The 22,646-nt window shown below is 40.1% G+C and overlaps 1 protein-coding gene and 1 non-coding gene across 2 annotated transcripts in view; both read right to left on the bottom strand.

The window, feature by feature from the left end:
- The window catches only part of KIF4A (kinesin family member 4A), a 120,047-nt gene that overhangs the window by 19,849 nt on the left and 77,552 nt on the right, over positions 1-22,646 (bottom strand). The window contains exons 19-22 of the mRNA XM_041000782.1: positions 8,581-8,664; positions 7,354-7,467; positions 1,436-1,591; positions 1,219-1,319 (exon numbers count right to left, since the gene is read on the bottom strand). Coding sequence (XP_040856716.1) covers positions 1,219-1,319; positions 1,436-1,591; positions 7,354-7,467; positions 8,581-8,664 — 455 coding nt within the window. The remainder of the gene's footprint in view (positions 1-1,218; positions 1,320-1,435; positions 1,592-7,353; positions 7,468-8,580; positions 8,665-22,646) is intronic.
- On the bottom strand, positions 5,690-5,800 carry LOC121171875. The gene has a single exon (XR_005886171.1). It is a non-coding gene; the product is annotated as a U6 spliceosomal RNA (small nuclear RNA).

The following is a 22,646-nucleotide window of genomic DNA, read 5'->3' on the forward strand; positions in this document are numbered from 1 at the left end:
ATATAAAACTGAGTGTGTTCAGTTGTGAAAGGGCATACTAGAAAGGAAGATTAGTGAGACGGAGTCATCATCTAATCATATGCCACATTCCTTATTTATTCCAAAATTTCATTTAAGACTCATCAATTTCGTGAAAACTTGCCTGGTCAAACTCACCTCGTTCTAATTCCTTCTACTTGGCATGGTATGGAGGTAAATATTTAACAACCAGCATTTTAAATAGCCAGCTCTGATTTGCCAGTTGCTGTGGCAGAAACACCTCACCATAATTCACTGTAATATATCCGTTGTTTATAACAATCTTGAAATTTTCACAACTTCAGCCCTATCACTGTAAGTAATTAGTCTATTCCCATTTAAGAGCAAGTGTAATGCCATCTACTGTTTCTGTATGTCCTAATTGCATTCAACTCGGCACAAAGCAAGAAATGGAAGGTTACTTACAGATGTATGCCAATAGCTAAAATCAAATTAAGTTCCCTCTCTGGCTGAGCAATCAAACTCTATTGTCATAAGTTGGTATAAAATGTTAAGGCTCTGTTCTTTCTAGATTTCATTAACTGCTTAAAAGATAATAATAGTGATTAGAGAAGCTGTGTAGCATAATGTTTGGCCTTAAAGCCAGAAGGGGAGAGAGCGAGCACCTAGCAAATACTTCTCACAATGCCATGGACGATGCTATGCAATTGACTTATTAATCTCATTTATGCTCATGATAAGTTGACTCATACATCATGTGCATATGAGTATTACAGTATCTCAACGTGTTCCACGTTGCAGTTTACCGTGCTGTGCCACAACAAGCACCCCCACTATTGCTCTTCTATGATTACGTCTTGAGTTCCTCTAAAATTCTGTTCGTACGTTCTACATTTTGGAGATACTACTGAATCAAAAAATTGTGGCATGTGGTAGAAAGCAGGAGCTTGGGAATTAGATAGTGGAGTTTGAGTCTCAGTTCTGTGTTGCATAATTTCTTAAACCCTCGGAACTTCATTTCAGGTCTCTAAAAAGAACGATACTTCATTGGGTATCAGTGGGACTGAATAAGAGAATACATGTAACATGTCTACCAATGCAGTTTAAAAAAAAAAAAACAAAACTGCGGTTTCTCATATTGCAAAGCTACTGAAAAGCAAGCTTTCCAATCCTTGGATTATTAGGTTCTATTTTTATTCCAAGCATCAATTGGTATTGGCTCAGAGACAGTGCCTTTACCTGAGTTCCATTTCCGTCTCTAGGCTTTCAATCTGCTTCGTAATCGAATCGTCTGCCTCAGAACCTTGATCACGCACTTCAGCGAGTGAGAATGTGCGTCTCTGTAGAGAAGAGAACGAGGGTGAGGACCTACAAGGCAATACTCCTTCCCAGAGATGAGGATTCTGGGGGAAAGCAGAGTCTGCGGATTGCTAAGGCTTCTCCAGAGGGCACTTACTCGCAGTTTAGGAGGTGGATTCTCTCCTGATTCCTTTTTTTCTTTGAGTTGAGCCACATCCTGAGCCAGGATCTTTCTGTCCTCAAGAAGGTCATTCAGGTGGCGCTTGGCTTCCTCAGTACTGACCATAACCTCAATTTCATTTGCAAGCCAATTCTAGAAGAGAAATCAGCGTTGTCTGGTTTAGGGATGAGGAACCAATGGCATGATGGGCCAGATTTAGCTCCAAACTTCATTTTATTTGGAGCCAACTTACTAGAAATAAAATTTCCATTAGTTCCTATAATCACAAATGGGAATACCTCCTCTTTTTTTTTTTTAAAGATTTATTTATTTTTGTTGAAAAGGCATATACACAGAGAGGAGGAGAAACAGAGAGGAAGATCTTCTGTCTGATGGTTCACTCCCCAAGTGACTGCAATAGCTGGAGTTGAGCCAATCCGAAGCCAGGAGCCAGGAGCCAGGAGCCAGGAGCTCTTCCGGGTCTCTTGTGTGGGTGCAGGGTCCCAAGGCTATGGGCCGTCCTCAGCTGCTTTCCCAGGCCACAAGCAGGGAGCTGGATGGGAAGCGGGGCTGCTAGGATTAGAACCAGCGACCATATGGGATGCTGGGACATGCAAGGCAAGGACCTTAACTGCTACGCTATCGAGCTGAGCCCCAGGAATACCTCCTCTTTTAAAGCCTGCAGTAGCAGTGTCCAAAAAGGCCACAAAAGATTTTTCTCGAGAAAATTTTTCTCTAGACACCTTATAATTTCTACCTGTTCATATTTGTTTTCTTTAATTTCTCCTTAACATTGTCCTTTACTACTCAGGATATAAAACTGAATAGTTTTTATATATTCTATTTACTAGATATCCATTCATTCTTTTCTTTTAAAATGTTTATTTTTTTATTTACTTAAAAGAGGCACACAGAGAGAGTTCTTTCATCCACTAGTTCACTCCCCAAATATCTGCCACAGTAGGGCTAGGCTAGGCATGAATTCCATATGGGCACCAGTTCGTATCCTGGCTGTTTCACTTCCTATCCAGCTCCCTGCTTGTGGCTTGGGAAAGCAGTTCAGGATGGCCCAAAGCCTTGGGACCCTGTACTCACATGGGAGACCTGGAGGAGGCTCCTGGCTCTGGATTGGCTCAGTTCCAGCCATTGTGGCCATTTGGGGTGTGAATCAGTGGATGGATGATCTTTCTCTCTGTATATCTGCCTTTCCAATAAAAATAAATAAATCTTAACAGAAATGAGTAAACATAAGCAAGCAATCAAAAAGCTCTGCAGGGTAGGGGCAGCGTTGTGGCATAGTAGGTTGAGTTGCCCCTTACAGCACTGGCATCCCCTGTGAGAGCACAGGTTTGAGTCTCACCTACACCATTTATGACCCTGTTCTCTTTTAATACTTCTGGAAAAGCAAAAGAAGATAGCCCAAGTACTTGAGTCCCTGTCAGCCATGTGGGAGACCCAAATAGGAGCTCCAGGCTCCTGTTTTCGGCTCAGTCTAGTCCTGGCCACTGTGGCCATTTGGGGAGTACGTCAACAGACTGAAGATCTTTCTCGCTCACTTATCTCTTTGTCACCCTGCCTCACAAATAAGTAAATAAACCTCAAAAAAATTATTGGAAAAATTAGACTTTTTTGTTAAACAAACAAACAAAAACCCTCCTCTCCATAGGGCAATACGGCTTTATTGGTGAATTCTGTCTAACTTTTCAAGAGGAAACAAATGTAATTTTACAATTTTCCAGAAAACTGAACAGGAAGGACTGTATCTTGACTTCATTTATGATGTCAGCACTGTCTTGAGAGCAAAATTACAAACTACAGCCAGATATCCTACCTCGACACAGATGGCAACAGTTTTCTACAATTTGTTTTTATATGAGGCAGATTTTGAGAGATAGAAGAAGAGACAGAGAGTCATCTTTCACCTGTTGATCCACATGCAAATAGGTTGCAATAGCCAGAGCTGGGCAGGCCTGAAGCCTGGAAGCCAGGTTCCCCACATGGGCACAGAAGCCCAGGCACTTGGGACTTCTGCTGCTGCTTTCTCAGGCACATTAACAGGGAGCAGAATCAGAAGTGGAGCAGCCAGGTCTCAACTGCTGCCCATATGGGACGCTGGCACCACAGGTGGAGGCTTAGTTTACTATACCACAGCACCAACCCAAACATTTTAAACAAAATTTTTATTTTATGTACAGATGGTCCTTGACTTGTGATGGGGTTATTTCCAAGTCAATCCGCAGAATGCTAAAAATATCCTAAACCAGAAATAGATTTAGTGCACCTCACTCAACAAACACCAAAACTTAGTTGAATCTTCTTCAAGATGCTCAGAACTCTTGGACTAAAAAATCTAACATGAAGTGCATTTTATGTATGTATTTGATTTCTTTAAAAGGGATAGCTACAGAGAGAATGGGAGGGAAGGGGGGAAAGGGAGAAGGAGAGGGAGAGAGAGAGAGATCCTCCTCCATCCACTGATTTACTCCCCAAATGGCCCCAATGGCTGGAACAGGCTGAAGCCAGGAGCTTCTTCCTGGTCTCCTATAGGGGTGCAGAGACCCAAGAACTCAGGCCATCTTCTGCTGTTTTCCCAGGTGTACTGGAAGGGAGCTGGATTGGAACTGTAATAGCTTGGCCTCAAATGGGGGCCCACATGGGATGCTGGGATATCTGGTGGTGGCTTTACGTGCTATGCCACAATGCTGGTACCCAAAGTTCCTTTTATAATAAAGTATATACTATCACAGATGATTTATTGACTATTGTACTGAGAATGAAAATCAGCACAATTATTTGGGTACAGATAACCTAGATGGGTGCTGTGTAGATGTGATGGGATATGAAAACACAATATGCAATACACAAAAAGTTCCAGCAACACAGCACGCACTGTAGGGTACTGGTTTGCTTACCCTGCTTATGCCATGACAGGCTGGAGCTGCAGTCTGCTGCCACTGCCCGGGACCACAAGAGCATCATATAACATAATAACATCCCCCAAAAGATCAGAATCTAGAATTCAAAGTATGGTTTCTATTGGGCCTGTCCTTTTCACACCAATGTAAAGTTGAAAAACGGTTAAATCGAACCATCTTGAGTCAGACATTTTTTTTGTATTTTTGAATTCAACAATATATACCACAATCAGGTGGAGTTTATCCAAAAAATACAAGGCTGGCTGAAAGTAATTTATCACATCACCAGAAAGTCACTTGGCAACACTGGACAACCTTACATGACCAGCGACGACAGTAAACTGAGAATAAGTTAAGAATTTCCTCAACTTGATAAAGGGCAGTTATGAAATGCCCACAAATACCAGCACACACAATGAAAAGAGAGAACGTTTCCATTTAAGATTAGGAAGAAAAGGTACCTACTTTCAGCAATCCTGTTGCACATCATCCTGAGGGCAATGCAATAGGCCATGCTATAAAACTGCATGTACAGACAGCATGACTGCCCATGCAGAAAGCACACAAAGAATCAACGAAGAAGCCGGCAGACTAGTAAGGTCATATGAGCAAAGGTTAATAGGCAGGGAGTTGGTGCAGTAGTGTAAGAGTTAAACTACTGCCTGTGCTGCTGGCATCCTGTATCAATTCCAGGTTGAGTTGCAGCTGCTCCACTTCGAATCCAGTTCCCTAATTATGGCCTGGAAAAGTAGCAGAGGATGGCTCAAGTCTCCCATGTGGGAGACCCAGATGAAACTCCTGACTCCTGGTTTTGGTCTGGCCCAGCTCCAGCTGTTGTAGTCATTCGGAGAGTCAACCAACGGCTGGAAGATCTCTGTGTCATTTTCTCCATCTAACTCTTTCAAATAAAATAAATAAATCTTAAAAAAAAAGGTCAACTGTTTTTCACATACCAGCAATGGAGAACTGGACAATTTGGCAGTTTCTTATAAAGTTAAACCTACATTTATTGTATGACCAACAGCAGTCCCAGCCCTAGGTAGTTACTCCAGTAAAATGATTATCTTTTATTAAAAAAAAAAAAAAAGGCTGCTATGCATTTTATGGAGGGAGGTACGAAGTGCTTCAATGCATCAAGAATGTCTTACTTCCTCATTAGCATAGTGACTCATGTCAATGACATTTTCATAATGTAAAGTACAGTGTGTTAGACCTCAAAAAGGAAACTTCACAAAGTTTCCTGCAACCTAAGACACCGGAATGGTTCCTTAAGTTGTTTTTACCCATCATATTTATTCTAATAGTTCCAAGTGGTATCTAAGGGAATTAAAAAATTAAAAATATGGAACATTCCAAAAATTTGCATATCATCCTCGCTCAAGGAGGGGCCATCTTAATGTTATCTGCATCATTCCAATTTTAGCATATGTGCTGCCAAACCAAGCACTTACTTTTGTTTATATAGAAACTTGTATGCGAGTTTCTTAGAGCAGATTTAGCTACGTGATAGTCAATTTTAGGTGTCTGCTTGGTTAGATTAAAGAAGCTGGAGGCAGTTGGTGAAGCAGCATTTCTGAGTGTGTCTGTGAGGGTAATCCCAGGGGAGACTGGTGTGTAAATGTGAGAACAGAGTGAGAACGATCCATACTCCACATGGGTAAGAACCATCCTGGTACCCAGACAAGACAAAAATGTACAGGAAGGGATACTTTCCAAGTCTCCCCTGGAGATGAGAAAGTCTCCTGCTCTGAGGCACCAGCATGTTGGTCTCTCCGACTTTCAGATTCCAGAACTTAGAGCAGAGGCCCCACGCATTCTCTAGCCTTCAGACTGAAGGGGCCACGCTGCTGGCATTCCCAGGTTTCCAGCTTACACATGGTCTATCACGGGACCTCATAGCCTCAATAATCATGAGCCAGCATCCCTAACAAATTTCTTTCATACAAGACAGTTTCCAAAAGATTGTGAAAAATGTCTAATATGAAGAAAACTATGCGCAGTTTTCAATTATTTTTGTAGCAAAAACAATCTTGTCTTTTCAATTCTACTTTCCATAGTTTTTGTTGAGATACTATCCTATGCAACAATCCTATTGCTACTACTTCTTTCGAGAACCCTAATACTACTCACAGTTGTTAAAAGTTGGGAAAAAAAAAAATCCTGACCACATCCTTTAGTAGGTGACTAAGTTGTGGCAAATATACACAATAGATAACTGGCCTGCAAAAAAAGGGCACAGACTGTTAAAACACGATAACATGGACGCACACTGCCGATGCAAAGGGACAGGTGTAATGGCACAATACAGATCGGTGTTTGCCAAGGGACAGGGTTAAGTGAAGCATTCACTACAAAGAGGCGAGAGAGGGAGTGTTGGGGACAATAGAACTACTCTTATTAGAGCTATAGAAGAGAGAAATGTCTTCCATCCATTGACTCCCATCCCAGATGGCTGTAACAGCCAGGAATGGGCCAGACCGAGGCTGGGAGCCAGGAGCTTCTTCAGGGTCTCCTCTGTGGGTGGCAAGGGCTCAAGCACTTTGGGCCACCTTCTGCTGTTTTTCCCCCAAGCCATTAGCCGGAAGCTGGGATGGAAGTGGAGCAGCAGGGATACAAACTGGCACCCACATGAGATTCTGGTGTTCGAGGTGCTGGCTTAACAGCTATGCCATAAGGCAATAATGAACACTGTCATCACCTTGATTGTGTTGATGTCATGGATGCATACCCAATCCGTGTCAAAAGCCATCACGCTTTAAGTGTGTGTCATTTATTAAATGTTAATCCTACATCAATAAAACTGTTTAAAAAACGAAATGAAACTCAGTAAGAACAAGCGTAGCAAGAATTCTAATACTCCTTGTGTTTACCAACAGCGTTCTCATGTACGACTTCAGATCTTGCCACGTTAATTTCTAACCCAACAGAAAGCTACTTCTCCCTTTTTCTTTCCCCATCCTTTGTGAAAATCAAAGCAACGGCAGTTCACTGGGCTCATACCTTCACTCGAGCCGCGGTGCCTTCCATCCCACGGCTCTGAGTCTCCTTCCGCTTCTCCGCAACTTCCCGCTGTTTCTGGAGAGCATCCTTGAGACGCTTGTTGGCAGCAGCTGCCTAAATAAAGATGGTAAAGAGTTGAGCAAAGGCTGAAAATGAAGAACATTTTAATTTAGAGCCATTAGAATAGTAAGAGAAAAATTCTCTGGGTTTGACATCTATATGAACTACATTTATAAACCTCCATGGCTATAATATTGGTGAATAGTGACTGCTTTAGGGCCTATGGGAGGAATGTATTTCAAGCTAGTTCTGTCAATGAAAAATGTCAGGAAATGTCCATACATCAATGTTACTCTGGGTTTCTGTTGAAATAATCAAGCTCAATTAAGACAAAACAAAAACTGTGCCCGGTGCAATAGCATAGTGGTTCAGTCCTCGCCTTGAACGCGCAGGGATCCCATATGGGCGCCAGTTCTAATCCTGGCAGCCCTGTTTCCCATCTAGCTCCCTGCTTGAGGCCTGGGAAAGCAGTTGAGGACAGCCCACAGCCTTGGGACCCTGCGCCCACATAGGAGACTGGGAAGAGCTCCTGGCTCCTGGCTTCAGATCAGCTCAGTTCTAGCCGTTGCGGCCACTTGGGGAGTGAATTATCGGACGGAAGATCTTCCTCTCTGTTTCTCCTCCTCTCTGTATATCTCACTTTCCAACACAAATACATAAATTTTTTTAAGATTTATTTTATTTTTATTGGAAAGGCGGATATACAGAGAGGAGAGACAGAGAGGAAGATCTTCCGTCCAATGATTCACTCCCCAAGTGAGCGCAACAGCCGATACTATGCCGATCCGAAGCCAGGAGCCTCTTCCGGGTCTCCCACACAGGTGCAGGGTCCCAAGGCTTTGGGCCGTCCTCAACTGCTTTCCCAGGCCACAAGCAGGGAGCTGGATGGGAAGCGGGGCTGCCGGGATTAGAACCAGCGTCCATATGGGATCCCAGCGCGTTCAAGGCAAGGACTTTAGTCACTAGGCTACCACAGAGGGCCCTAGTATCAAGTTTTTATCTGCCCACAGTTAATAACATAAACAGTAATCAAGATTTAGGAATTATTGATCAATATCAGTATCCCTGGTATCTTCAGATGATGGTTCATTTAAATGATATTTTGCTGACATCTGGCTAAAAAAACAACAGTTTACTTTGTATACTTAGTAGATTAGATTTTCTTACCTCCTCCGTTTTACGTCTGAGTACATTAGCCTGTTTCTGGAAGTTTCTTTCAAGTTTGAGCAGCTCATATTGTCTCTTACGGTCCTAGCAATAAAAAAAGTCAAATTTTAATTATTGTTCATTTAGCCAAAATAAAATTGCATGATATAATTAGTCTTTTCAAACACCCCTGTTACATAAGACTAAAGACAACAGAATAATCTACCTTTATCTTCTGAAATTAGTCTAAATCTGAGGTTCAGAAATCATGGTTTAAGAATGGAATGCCTGTATCATATATTTCCTCTATGTTTACTTAATATTTTAAAGAATTTAATTCCTTTTCCAAGGAAGCATCACTATCTTCTCATCCCACCACCAAAGGACTAAGTTTGCAATATCTCTAAACTTTTGCCAACATTGCATTTTGGCAGCCATCCAGTTGTAAATAACATTGAACATCTTTTCATGATATCATCAGTCACTCATCTAAAACCTTTTTCTTTTTACTGTATTATAGGTTCTTCATACTAAGTATATTCTATATGCAACATGTATATCGGCTATATCATTTGTAAATATTTTCTCCCACTCTGTGGGTTGAATATTCATACTTTCTTTATTGTAGAGTTTATAATTTTGCCTTATTTTTGACTGCCTGTGCTTTAGGTTTGACAATAATAAAAACTTGCCCTGGATCAAAATCACAAGAATTAACACACTTTCCTGTAATAGATTTATGGCTTTAATTTTTACATTCAGGGCTTTGATCTAAGAGTTAATGGTTGTGTGTGATATGAGGCAACTCTAACTTCATTATCTTGCATGTGACCATTGCTTCAGTACCGTAAGTTGAAATGTACTTCATTTTCAGAATACAAAACCTGCCCATTCATGAACATGAGATGTCTTTCCGTTTAGATTTTAATTAATTCAATGTTCTGTAGTTTTCAGCACACCAGTCATACATCTTTGGATAAGTTTATTCTTTTTTTTTTTAAATTAATGTTATTTTTTTAATTGGAAAGGCAGATGTACAGAGAGAAGGAGATACAGAGAGAAAGCTCTTCTGTTTGCTGGTTCACTACCCAAGTGGCCACAATGGCCAGAGCTGAGCTGATTTGAAGGCAGGAGCTTCCTCCGGGTGCCCCACCTTTCCCAGGCCATAAGCAGGGAGCTGCAATGGACACGAACCAGCATCCATATGAGATCCCAGTGGATGCAAGGAGAGGATTTAGCCTCTAGGCTATCATGCCAGGATCTGGCTAAGTGTATTCTCAAGCAATTTATTTATATCAATGCTATCCTGAATGAAATTGTTTTCTTAATTTCAGTTTCAAGTTATTAATGTCTAGTTTATGGAAATACAATGGATTTTTAAAAAACACTTCAATGACAGTGAACTTCTTTGTGTAAAGATTTATTTTTTTAAAGACTTTATTATTTTTATTCGAAAGGCAGATATAGAAAGGAGAAGAGACCGAGAAGAAGATCTTCTGTCTGATGATTCACTCCCCAAGTGGCCACAATGGCTGCAGCTGAGCCAATCTGAAGTCAGGAGCCAGGAGCCTTTTCCAGGTCTCCTATGCAGGTGGAGGGTCCCAACACTTTCCCAGGCCACAAGCAGGGAGCTGGATGGGAAGCGGGGCTGCCAGGATTAGAACCAGCACCCATATGGGATCCCAGTGCGCTCAAGGAGAGGACTTCGGCCACCAGGCCACAGCACCGGGTCCAGGGTCTCTCTCTCTCTTTTTTTGTCTCTACAGATCTTTCAAATAAAAAAAAAATCTTTAAAAAATTATTTGAAAATCGTACATACAGAAAGCAACACACACACACACACCTCTTCCATTTGCTGTTTCACTCCCCAGATGGTTGCAGCACCAGGGCTGCACCAGGCTATAGCCAGAAACCTCATTTGAGTCTCCCACATGTGTGGCAAGAGTCCACCTTCTGATTCCAGGTCATTAGCAAGGAACTGGATTGGCAGTGGAACAGCTGGGAAATGAATCAGCCCCAAAGGGGATGCCAGTGCAACAGGTGGTAGCTCTATCAGTTTTGTCACAATACTGGCCCATGTATTATCCTTTTATATTTTGCTGGATTCATTTTGCGAGTATTTTGTTGATGAAATTCATACATATTTTCCTGAGAGATACTGGTAAATAGGTTTTTTCCTTGTGCATTTTGGGGGAGAGGGGGTCTGGTTTTGGTGTCAGAATGAGCTGTAATATGTTTTCTCTGCTTTTATTATTTTTTTTTCAAGAGCTGCTGAAAAAACTAGCATTTGTTCTGTATATGTCTGACAGAATTCACCAGTGAAAACATTTGAGCCCGAGTTTTTCATTGCTGGAAAACACCTAATTGAATTTCTCATTTTAAGTCTACAAAGATTTTCTATTGCTTCTTGAGTTCGGTTTGTCTTTTCAGGACTTTGTCTATTTCATCTATGCTGTTTAATTTGCTGGCATACAGTTGTCCACAGCTGTGCTTCTACAAGGCTGGTAGTGATGTTCCTTCTTCATTTGTAACTTTGCCATTCTTTTTGCTCTTGTTAAGTTGATCTATGTGTTTGTCAGCAATTGGTCTTCATTTCCAAGGAAAAACTTTTGCATTCACCGATTTTGTCTATTGTATTACTATTCTCTATTTTATTAAGTTTCAACCTCATCATCTAACATTTCCTGATAGCTTTGGGTCGCCTAATGTGAAAGGTTGGGTTGTTGATTTGAGGCCTTTTTTCATTTTTAACATATGCATTTGTAAGTATAAAATTCCTTCTAGGGGTCAGCATTGTGGCACAGAAGGATAAGCCATCTATTGCAATGCTGGCATCCCATATAAATGCTGGTTCAAGTCATGGCTTCTCTGCTTCCTTTCCAGCTTGCTGTTAATGTACCTAGCAAAGCAGCAGAAAATAACCTGAGTACTTTAGCCCCTGATACCCATGTGGGAGATCTGCATGGGGTTCCTGCTGTTGCGAGCATCTGGGAGTGAAGCAGTGGACTGAAGATTTCACTGCCTCACTTTCTCTCAGAGAAACTCTGCTTTATTTCAAATAAAAATACATAAATATATGTAGAATAACTGGAACAAAAGTTAAAGATTCCCTCTAGGCACATCTTATCTGTATTCATGTTCTGCCTTTTTTTTTTTTTTAAACCTATTCATATTTCTTTGTAAGGCAGAGTGAAAGTGAGAATCTTCTGGGCCCAGTACAATGGCTCAGTGGCCTAATACTTACCTTGTAAGTACTGGGATCCCATATGGGCTCCGGTTCATGTTCTGGCTGCTCCACTTCCCTTTTAGCTCCCTGCCTGTGGCCTGGGAAAGCAGTCAAGGAGTGCCCAAAGCCTTGGGACCAAGCTCCCCTGTGGAAGACCTGGAAGAAACTCCTGGCTCCTGGCTTTGGATCAGCTCAGTTCTGGCCACTGTGACCACTTGGGAGTGAACCAACAGTTGGGAGATCTTTTTTTCTGTTTCTCCTTCTCTCTATAAACATGCCTTTCCAACAAAATAAATATTAAAAGAGAGAGAGAGAGAACATTCCATCTGTTGAATCATTTCTCAGAGTAAAAGCTAGAACTGAGACAGCTGAAGCTAGGAGTCAGAAACTCCCTCTTGGTCTCCCACATGGGTAGCAGGAACAAGTACTTGAGCCATCATTGGTTGTTTTTCAGATTGTGCATCAGCAGGAAGTTACACCAGAATTGGCAGCAGGACTTGATTTTAGGCACTTCCGACACTGGACTCGTGCATATCCCAGGTGGTTGCTTAACTGCTTCACCCACACCTGCCTGTCCCTATGTCCCAACTTTTATTCATTTCCAAGTATTTCCTAACTGCTCTGTGACTTCTTTGACACCAGCATTTACTTAGAGATATGCTTGCTACCTTTTTCATATTTCAAAATTTCTTTCTGCTATTGATTAAATTCCAGTGTGGTCGGGGAATAGATTCTGTACTGTTTTAATCTGTTTCAACTTTGAGGCATAAGTTCTACCCTGGATAATACATATTTTGGTATTAGCTGAAGTGTTTTATAGGTATCTGTTAGGTCTTGATTATAGCCAATTGTGGTGTAACAACTACAGACTCCTATCACTTAAGAACAGGGATGAGAAAATCTTATAGTATTGTTGATGTCTTTTTGATCCTCGTAGTTTGATCCAGTGTTGAAAGTGGGACATTGAAATCTCCTGATCCCAAATATAGTGTTGATTTGTCCATTTATCCCTTAACTTCTGCCAGTATTTGCTTCACATAAATCGGGAATATGCTGTTTGGTATACATTGGACTTCCAAAAGATTGTGGGAAGGGCACAGCAGTTAAGTTGCATTTTAGCATACTTGCATCGCATATCAGAGTCCATCAATTTGAGTCCTGGCTCTACTTCTGATCCGGCTTCCTACTACTGTACACTCTGGGAGGCAGTAGGTGACAGCTCAAGTACTTAGCTTACTGTCATCCATGTGAGAAACTTGGATTGAGTTCCTGGTGCTTCGTTAAGTCCCAGTTATTGTGGGCATTTTGGGTAATGAACCAGCAGATGGAAAATCTCTCCCTCAGTGAAACATATAATAAAAGGCAAAAAAGTTCATAATGTCTTTTACTTCCATTTCCTTATGAACTTCATAAATAAATATATAAGTATGAAATATATATATAAATATATATTTATGAAATATATAGAATTATATACCACTTAAAGAATGTTTCAGTCAATGATGGACCACGAACACGATGGTGGCTTAATGATTATGATGGAACAGAACAATTCTTATCACTTACAGATGTGACAGCCATCATCACGTTGGTGTGCAGTACGTTACCAATGTGCTTGAGGTCATGATGGTGTAAACCAACTTTAACTTAGTATGCTTCCAGCTGTATAAAAGTACAGCACCTACAATTACGTATAGCACAAAGTAACAGATGACTATGCTACCGGTTATGTATGTGTAACACTTTCTTTTTTAAAGTTTGTTTTCATATACTTGATAACTTCAGAAATGTTTCATTCATTGATTCACTTCCCAATGCCTGCAATACCCAGTGGTTGGCTAGCTTGAAGCCAGGAGTCCGTAATTCCATTTTGTCTCCCATGTGGGTGGCAGGAGCCCAAGCACTTGGGCCATCATATGCTGCTTCAAAGAATGCATTAGTAGGAAGAAATTCTGAAAGTGGAATACCTGGGATTCAAACCAGCACTCTGATACGGGATGTGGTCATCAGAAGTGGTAGCTAAACCTGGTGAGTGATAAAATCTGTCCCTATTACACTTGTAATTGTTTGTTTAGAGTGCATACTTTCTACTTAACATTTTACTGAAAATCAGTATTTTATGCCAGCAACAGCCTCACCCATCTGGAGTTTACTGTGTTCCTTGATTGTATCAAGAAGCTATACTATGTAACTAATCTATAGCATCTAGGTTTGTTTAATAAAATTGCCTATAATGTATTGCTTAGGGTACTTCCCCATGATTAAGTATTGCTCCATATCTCTAATAACATTTTGTATTTAAAGTCCCTCAGTTAATTATAGTATAGTCCCTTCAACTTTCTGATGGCTGATGTTTGAATAGTGGGTTCTCTTTCTATCCTTTCACTTTCTTTTTTTTTTTTTATTGTTATTAACATTGTATTATGTGATACAGTTTTATCCTTTCACTTTCAATTCATATCTTTTCATCTAACTGTATGCTTTTTTGTAGATAACTATCTGGTTACAGAGCTTGTTTCTGTAAATTCAGTCTGGCAATCTGACTTTTGGATTAAATTGTTTAATCAAAACTGAAAATAGTGCTTTCTCATATATAACTTTAAGGAAAAAATTCTTTCCTTTTTATATTAAGTCTAATAAATGTGAATATATTATACTTTGGGACATAAAAATAAGACCTACTGTAACTTTTTTTTATAAATAAGTGTGATTTTACTCTTTTCAGGAAACAAAAACAATAAACATAAATTAATCCTAATAGAATTTCTCAAATGCTTGCTCATGCTAGGAAATAGCTTACCATGATCTCCAGTTCGGCAGTAACAATCTGGTTTCTACCTTCTGGGGGCCTTACTATATACAATCCAATTTTTTTTTGAAGGTAGATTTGGGCTGTTGCTCTCTGTTTTAACTAGTACTTTATTCCATGAAAGACAGAACATAGAAAAGTATGAGTTTCTGGCACTCATATCTGCTGGGAAGATCATGACAACACAAACAGCAAAGAATATATTCTGCTTTCCCCAATTATCAGAAATTCACACGTATCCCTGCATACATGTCATTAACATCCCTACTTATTCCTTGAATCTAAGACTTCCATACTCATTGGGGAATGGCAAAGGGGCAACCAATATATAAGACTGTAACAAAGAGTCTTACTTTAGCAGCAATCTCCCTGATGTGATGAAACTTTCACACTTATTTTTCACTATTTTTAAAAAAGATTTATTTTATTTTTATTGGAAAGTCATATATATAGAGAGGAGGAGAGACAGAGAGGAAGATCTTCCATCCAATGATTCACTCCCCAAGTGGTCACAATGGCTAGAGCTGAGCCAATCCAAATCCAGGACTCTGGAGCCTCTTCCAGGACTCCCACGTGGGTCCAGGGTCCCAAGGCTGTGGGTCGTCCTCAACAGCTTTCCCAGCTCACAAGCAGGGAGCTAGATGGGAAGTGGGGCATCTGGGATTAGAACCAGTGCCCACTTGGAATCCCAGAGCGTGCAAAGTGAGGATTTTTAGTCGCTAGGCTACGCAATGCCATTTCCTCCTAACTTTTTTTTTTTTTGCTATTAAAGAATTGATTTACTATAGCTTATACACAAAAATTGAGTACTTATAAAAAATTATACTTCAGTAACAAAAGTTTACTTCAGGGCGGACACTGTGGCACAGTGAAGTTAAGCTACTGCCTGTGATGCTAGCATCCCATAAGAACATAGGTTCAAGTCCTGAGTGTTGTGCTTCTTAGCCAGCTCCCTTGCAATGCATTTGGAAAAGCAGTACAAGATGGCCTGAAAAACTAGACCCCTGCCACTAAATGGAAGGCTTTGATGATGTTCCTGGCCCCTGACTTCAGCCTGGCCCAACTTGGGCTGTTGTAGCCATTTGGGGAGTGACTTAATGGTTGCAGAATTTCCTTCTGTGTGTCTCTGCCTCTCCCCACTCCCGCCCTCTGTAATCCTGCCTTTCAAATAAAGCAACAAATCTTTAAAAAAAGATTTAGCATTCACACAAGGGTACAGCTTGTTGGAACACTCAGAAAGGCGGTGTATTGTCTAATCCAGAACACTGATAAAGATAACTTCCTGATGAATAAACTGTTTCACCAATACTTCTATTCTGTCCAACATCTTAATGATTGTGCTTGCGTGCCTGGAAAGAAATTATTAAGTAAATCTTTTCTTAGGCTAAACAATACAACTTGGTTTATAATTCAGGAGAAAATCAAAGTGCTAAGTGAAAAAAATTAAGTGTTCTTTAGAGACGAAGGTAAAATCAGGCTCATTATAGGAAACTCAGCCTCTGCATGATAACAATTCAATTTTCAGTGTTTTGTTTGCTTTGGGAAAAAAAATCAAACAAGACAAACCCTAACCTAGGTCTTCTTAGAGCATACTATTCAAATCTTATGAATTCAAATGATTAATGTTTTAAAGTCTCCATGTGTATCACTGCTAGGAAGATTATCACCAAAAGTCACTGACTTCTACAGTTCAAAGAATAATGATAGTTTTAGTCCCAAGGGAAGGAGGCAGTGTAAGATTTTAGATTTGCTAGAGACAGCCTATACTTATATGTGTCAATCATATAATACTGACAAAATAACTATTTTCAAGGTGTGTCTCTATTTAGACCATTTCCACAATAATTCTGCTTGTCAGATTTTGCAACAGGTTGACTAACGTACATCAGTATGGGAGGTGTGCTAGATCCTGGTGATCCAGGTTATCAGCATACGCCATTGCCTACTATGTTCATGTCAGGCTTGGTCCTACACTGTGAACCTATGTCTCTCCAGTCCTGGTCAGATTCTTGAGTTTCTTAGCTTTGCCTCTGATGAACAGGCAGTTTGTAGGAATGCTAATCCCATCTTTCATAGCTTTTCATTTTCACATCTTCTACTAAATTAATTGCATGTTTCAAATTTGGTCCCTTTGAAAAGTATCCTGAAGTTAACACTGGCTGTGAGGTGTTAGTCTCTGAATGATCCTTCCAATTCTTTGTTGGATGTAGCAGGAAGGCTTAGGAGAGATGCTTAGGAGAGGGCGATGCCAGCTCTCCAAACTCTGAGCCAAATAAACCTCTATCCTTTAATAAAAAAAAAAAAAAACAAAATAAAACAAAACAACAAAAAAGCAAACCAAAATAAAACCCTTTTTGTTTATTCTGATCACTAAGGATCCTCCTTACTGTTTTAATCTCTTTCCACATGGATGATACAGTAATTGCAGAATTTTCTCCCAGACAGCATTTAAAGCCTTCCTTCTTCCAATATCACTAAGTATCCTTCAAGGTGCTCATTAAGCTACTTTTTCTTTCGAACACCCAGATTGCCGAGGATTCTTACAGCATTTTCTACTAAACGATAATACAGCTAAGCAACATACCTCAACAATCCAGAGTAGTGAAGGAGGACTGTCCAAGGGATTAAAAGGTATCTCCTGGGGTTAGTATCACATCCTGTTTCACAGAGTTGTGCAACTAATGTCACAATCTAACTTTAGGATACTTTTAATTACCTAGACAAAATCCATACCTAGCACAAGTTACTCTCCATTTCCCCCACACTCCCAGACAACCACTCTTGCTATTCTGGACATTTCATATCAATGGAATCACACAACACATGAGCTTTCATAAGTGGCTTCTTTCAGTATAACACAACTCCAAAGTTCATCCATTAAATCCTGTTGCAATCCTTCATTCCTTTAAATTGCCAAGTTAAGATTTTATTGTATGAATTACAGTAATTGTATATATAACCTTTGGAAGAACTGACAATCTGTTTTTCAAAGTGGCTGCACCATTTTACATCTCTAACAGCAATATGTGAGGGTTCTCATTTTTCTACATCTTCGCCAATATTTATTATTACTCCCCCGTTTTTGATCACCTCTTCCATTAACTCACACATAATCATGTCTCCTGAACTGGTGAAGCAGTAAGTCAGATATCATTTTCCACAATAATGTTTATCAAAGTGGCTGGCCATAAAAAACGCCACGTATACCTCAAGAGTGCTCTTAACAAAACATTGAGTAATTTTGCCATTCTCCTTATTCTTATAGTTCTTCTAGTAATCCAGCATAACCATCTAACCTTTCTGTTATGCTTATTCTTCTTTAGAGTGATGTAAGAGGCTTTTTTTTCCTTTTATAGGATGTATTTATTTGAACTGAACAACAAAGTGAGAGAGGAAGAGAGAGGTCCAGTAGGGGTTGAGAGATAGAGATAGATAGATAAATCGATCTTTTATCTACTGGTTCACTTCCAAATAGCAGTCAGAGCTGGGCCAGGCCATAGGCAAGAGCCAGGAATTCTATCTTAGTCTCCAAAGTGGATGGCAAGGACAAGTATTTGGGCTATCATCTGCTGCCTTCCCAGCTACATTAGCAGGTAGTTCGATCTACAAGCAGAGGAGGCAAGGACTGGAACTGGTTCTCCAATATGGGATGTGAGTATAGTGTACAGTAGCTTATCCCAGTGCACTACAATGTCTGCCTCGGGGTTTCTTTTCATTAGCACTACCATGAAATCTGAACACAAGATGTAGAAAGGACTCGTTTTGAATACTGAAGCTAGAGTATGTCTTATAATTGCTTGCCTGCAAAGATCAGTCTGATGATCAAGATGGGTTCCCTCTTTAGTGTAGGTATTGGCTTTTGCATTTTTTATTGCATCTGAGTCTTCAAGTTTGACAGTGACAGTCTTCCTGGTAAGGGTTTTTATGAAAATTTGCATGATGATCACAGTTCAAAAACAGATGGCAGCCTGGAAACAGTTCTGTTTTTCTTTTTTTCTTTCTTTTTGCAATGTTAATTTAGTCTCATCTAATTGAGTGATGGGGAGGGAGAGGAAGAGAGGAAGAGTGAGAGGGAGGAGAGAGAAAGGTCTCTTCATCTGCTGGTTCACTCCCCAAATGGCTGTAACACTCAGGCCTGGACAAGGCAGAAGCCAGGAGCACAGAACTCTGTGCAGGCCTCCTACCTAGGTGGCTGGAACTCAAGTCGTTGGCCAGCATCATCCATTCATCCCCCCCACTCAAGCACATTAGCAAGAAGCTGGATAGAAATTGTTAAGTAGCATGCTTCACAAAAGGCAGCTTTTGTTCTGGTCTTAATGATACACATTACCCTGGTGATTGTGTTGGGCATCTTTTCGTTAGCTAACTGGCTACTTGGTATATTCTGCTGCCAACAAAAACTATTAACACACATAGAAACATTTTCAAGACTCAAGAGTATGGGGACTGGCGTGATGGCCTAGTGGCTAAGTTCTCGCCATTCATCCACTGAGATCCCATATGGGTGCTGATTCATGTCCCGGATACTCCAGTTCCCATCCAGCTCCATGGTTGCGGCCAGGAAAAGCCGTAGAGGATGGGCCCAAAGCCTTGGGACCCCGCACCTGCATGGGAGACCCAGAAGAAGCTCCTGGCTTTGGATCAGCTCAGCTCCAGCCACTGTGGCTATGTGGGGACTGAATCAACAGGTGAAGATCTTTCTCTGTCTCTCCTTCTATCTGTAAATCTGACTTCCCAAACAAATAAACAAGAAAACCCTCAGAGTATGTTTTGCAGTGATAAGGTGACTGTTTGATAAACTTTTCTTTGCTTTCTATGACATACTACACCCCATCTTCTGTTATTTTGCCCAAATATTGTATACAGTTTTATTTGGCTTTGGATTGTCTATTGTGAGGCCTAAACTCAATAAAACGCATGAAGACTTTGAAAATCCTTCAGCACAATGTCATCATTATGATTTTTGCTCAATCAAGTGTTTTATTCCCCCACACTCTTAAGCTGTATATTGCTTTGAGCAATCATTAAGATTGTGTCCTCTTCAATGGCAGTTTTGTTTCTTTTGAATTCTTCTCTTGCTAGTCCTTTAGGTATTTGTAGCCAGAATCATTTGGAACTTGCCTGCAAAATTCTTCTGCTTTAGCTTTAGGGTTATTGGGGGTAAGTGGGAACCAGCCAATTTCATCAAACAGGTTGTCCTGCTTAAACCTCTGTTGTTACTGATATGGGTAACTTCACATTTTCACATTTGCCTTTTGTTTCCTATATGTCTCATATTTTCTGTTTTTTCCTTCTCTGCTTCATTTTACCTTAAGCAAATATTTCCAGTTTAACACATTAACACTTCAATTATTCATTTACTGCATCTTTTGAGCTATGTTCATAGTGACTGCTCTATTGTTTATAGTAAACATCTGAACTCATTAGAATCTACTTCAGATTTATACAAACTTAAATCCAGAGAAATATAGAAACATTTATTTCTATGTAACTCTGCATCTTCTTCCCTTTTTGTACCATTGTTAACATATCAATACATAACCCCAAAACATATTATTAAAGTTATTACTTCATATTCTGTCTTTTGAGTAAGCTGAAGGAATAAAAGAGAATAAGTATATATTTACAGTTTGTTATACTGACTTTCTTATTTACCTTTTCTCGTTCATTTCTTCCTACAGATTCACAGTACCGGCTGATAGCATTTCCTTACTGAAAAACTGCTTTGCTCGCACCCACCTTCTCTGAGCTGTTACCATCATACATTACATTTTTATGTTATAGGCCCATCAAAAGAATCAGATATGTGTATGTGCATTATTGCGTGCATACTAGTTTCTGTGATTACTGCAAAGAGAAGGGGAAGGAATGTGCAATTATATTCTCTTCTAGAATGCCTATGTAATCACCTTTACGGTACCCTTTGTTCCTTTTATTATTGTGCTGATTCAAACTACCGTCTGGCATAACTTGTTTTCAGCCTAGAGGAGTTCGTTCAGAATTTCTCACGAGGTAGGTTTGCTGGTAATACATCCTCTTGGTGTTTATCTGGGAATACATTTTGCATTCATTTTTGAAAGGCAGCTTTACTGTATATAACCTTCTTGGCTGACAGTTTTTACTGCAGCATTCTGGGTATGTCATCTCACTGCCTTTTGTCTTCCGTTATCCCTGATGAGATTTCAGCTATTGATTTTTATCATGATGAATTGTTCTCTCGGGGCTTTCAAATGTTTTGTCTTTGTCTTTCAACATTTTGACTGTGATGTGCTTGCTGCAGATCTCTCTATGTATCCTACTTGGACCTCACCAAGTTTCTTGGATGCACACATTCACACTATTCATCAAATCTGGAAAGTTTGCAGCCACTAAATCTTGGGATATTTTCATCGCTGCTTCATTTACTATTCTCTTAGGGCTACTGATCTCCTCTTAGTTGTCCACTAGCAAAATCGACATTGCTCTAGTCAGTAAATTTATGTTTGGACTTTCCTAAATTTTGTATCTCTCAGAGACATTGTCTCCTATGGCCTGCCTCCTCTGATGGTAAAATCTACGCATCACTGCTCGGAACCTGGGGCTGGAACCAGCATACCCCATTTTTCTTGGCTTACCTCTCCTGACACAGAATCTACAGCCTATGATTAAGTGGGCTTGAGGTATTCCTGGCCTTCTGCTGCATGCGTGGAGCTGCGCCATACTCCAGGGAAGAAGTGACTGCCAGACTTCTGAGGTGTTCTTGCTTGAAATAGGGCTTTAATAACACAGAACTTGAGGGCTTGATGTATGTTGCAGGCTTGTTCTTACTAGGAAGAAACCAGTCACAGACTGGAAGCTGGTGGTTGAGGGAAATGAGGTTGGCTGGAACTCAACTGACCTAGATACTTGTTGTTCTTAACAAGATTCAGTAGATGTTCTGGAATAAATGTTTGTCCATTTGTTGTGTGCCCTTAAGACAGTTTCCAGAGACTTTAAATAACTATTTTTAAAAATAAATGCCACCAGTTGTGACTTTTTCTGGGAAGAGAGTCCATGAAACTCTGAGCTGCCATTCTGGAAAGTGCTTTTCCTTTCTTTAGCTCCTGACTCAACATATTATATTTTGGCCATTTCTCATAAGACTATTCCCACATGACTTTTCTTTCCAAGAACATTGTCCCTACTCAAATTCAGGCGCCAATTATTTTCTTGATCACACAGTATATTTTCTTATGTTCTAGACTCCAGGTTCTCAATACTTTACTTTATTCTACAAATTATTCCTAGGTATATCTTTCTAAAGTAGTATTTTGCTGATTTCACTTTCTCAAAAGAACATTAAAAATGTTTACTAACATGCTTCAACGTTCTTGGCATCTTTAAGAGTGCAGCTTCAATTTGCCTTTAACAGAATTTTCTCTTACTATTCTTCAATTCACCTGGACCACTTGCCATTTCCTCTGAATACAGCTTCAAAGTTACCATTTCTATATTTTTGCTTCTACTGTTCCCTTCCATCAGGAATGCCTATACTTCTCTCCTTCAACATTCTCCCTACTAGAAAGGCACCCTCCTTCACTGCTGGTGGGAGTGTAGGCTAATACAACCACTGTGGAAGTCAGTATGGAGAGTGCTTGGAGAATTGCAAATAAATCTGCCATATGACATAGCTATCCTGCTGCTAGGAATATACACAATAGAAATGAAATCTGCATACGAGAAGGGGATCTGTAATCCTATATTTGCAGCAGCACAATCTATAATATCAAAGACATGGAAACAATCCAGATGTGCGTCCAAAGAAGAGTGGTTAAAGAAACTGCGGTACAAACAACCAGGTGGTCCCAGGAAGAGACCATTACGCTCACTGAAATGAGTCAATCACAAAAGAACAAATACCACATGTTCTCTCTTAGATAAGGAAACCAGCATGGCAAGTATAACTTCAATAATCTGGTCCATACTGTTTTTTTTTTTTTTCCACCCATGTGTTGGTTACTCAGTGTGCATTTTTTCATGGTGCTGTAATTTGTTGTTGATGTTGTTTTTATTATTGTTGTTGTGGCTGTTGTT

This window comes from Ochotona curzoniae, unplaced genomic scaffold (genome assembly GCF_017591425.1).
Source record: "Ochotona curzoniae isolate NIBS_2020 unplaced genomic scaffold, NIBS_Ocur_1.0 contig_1274, whole genome shotgun sequence".
NCBI classification, from domain to species: domain Eukaryota; kingdom Metazoa; phylum Chordata; class Mammalia; order Lagomorpha; family Ochotonidae; genus Ochotona; species Ochotona curzoniae.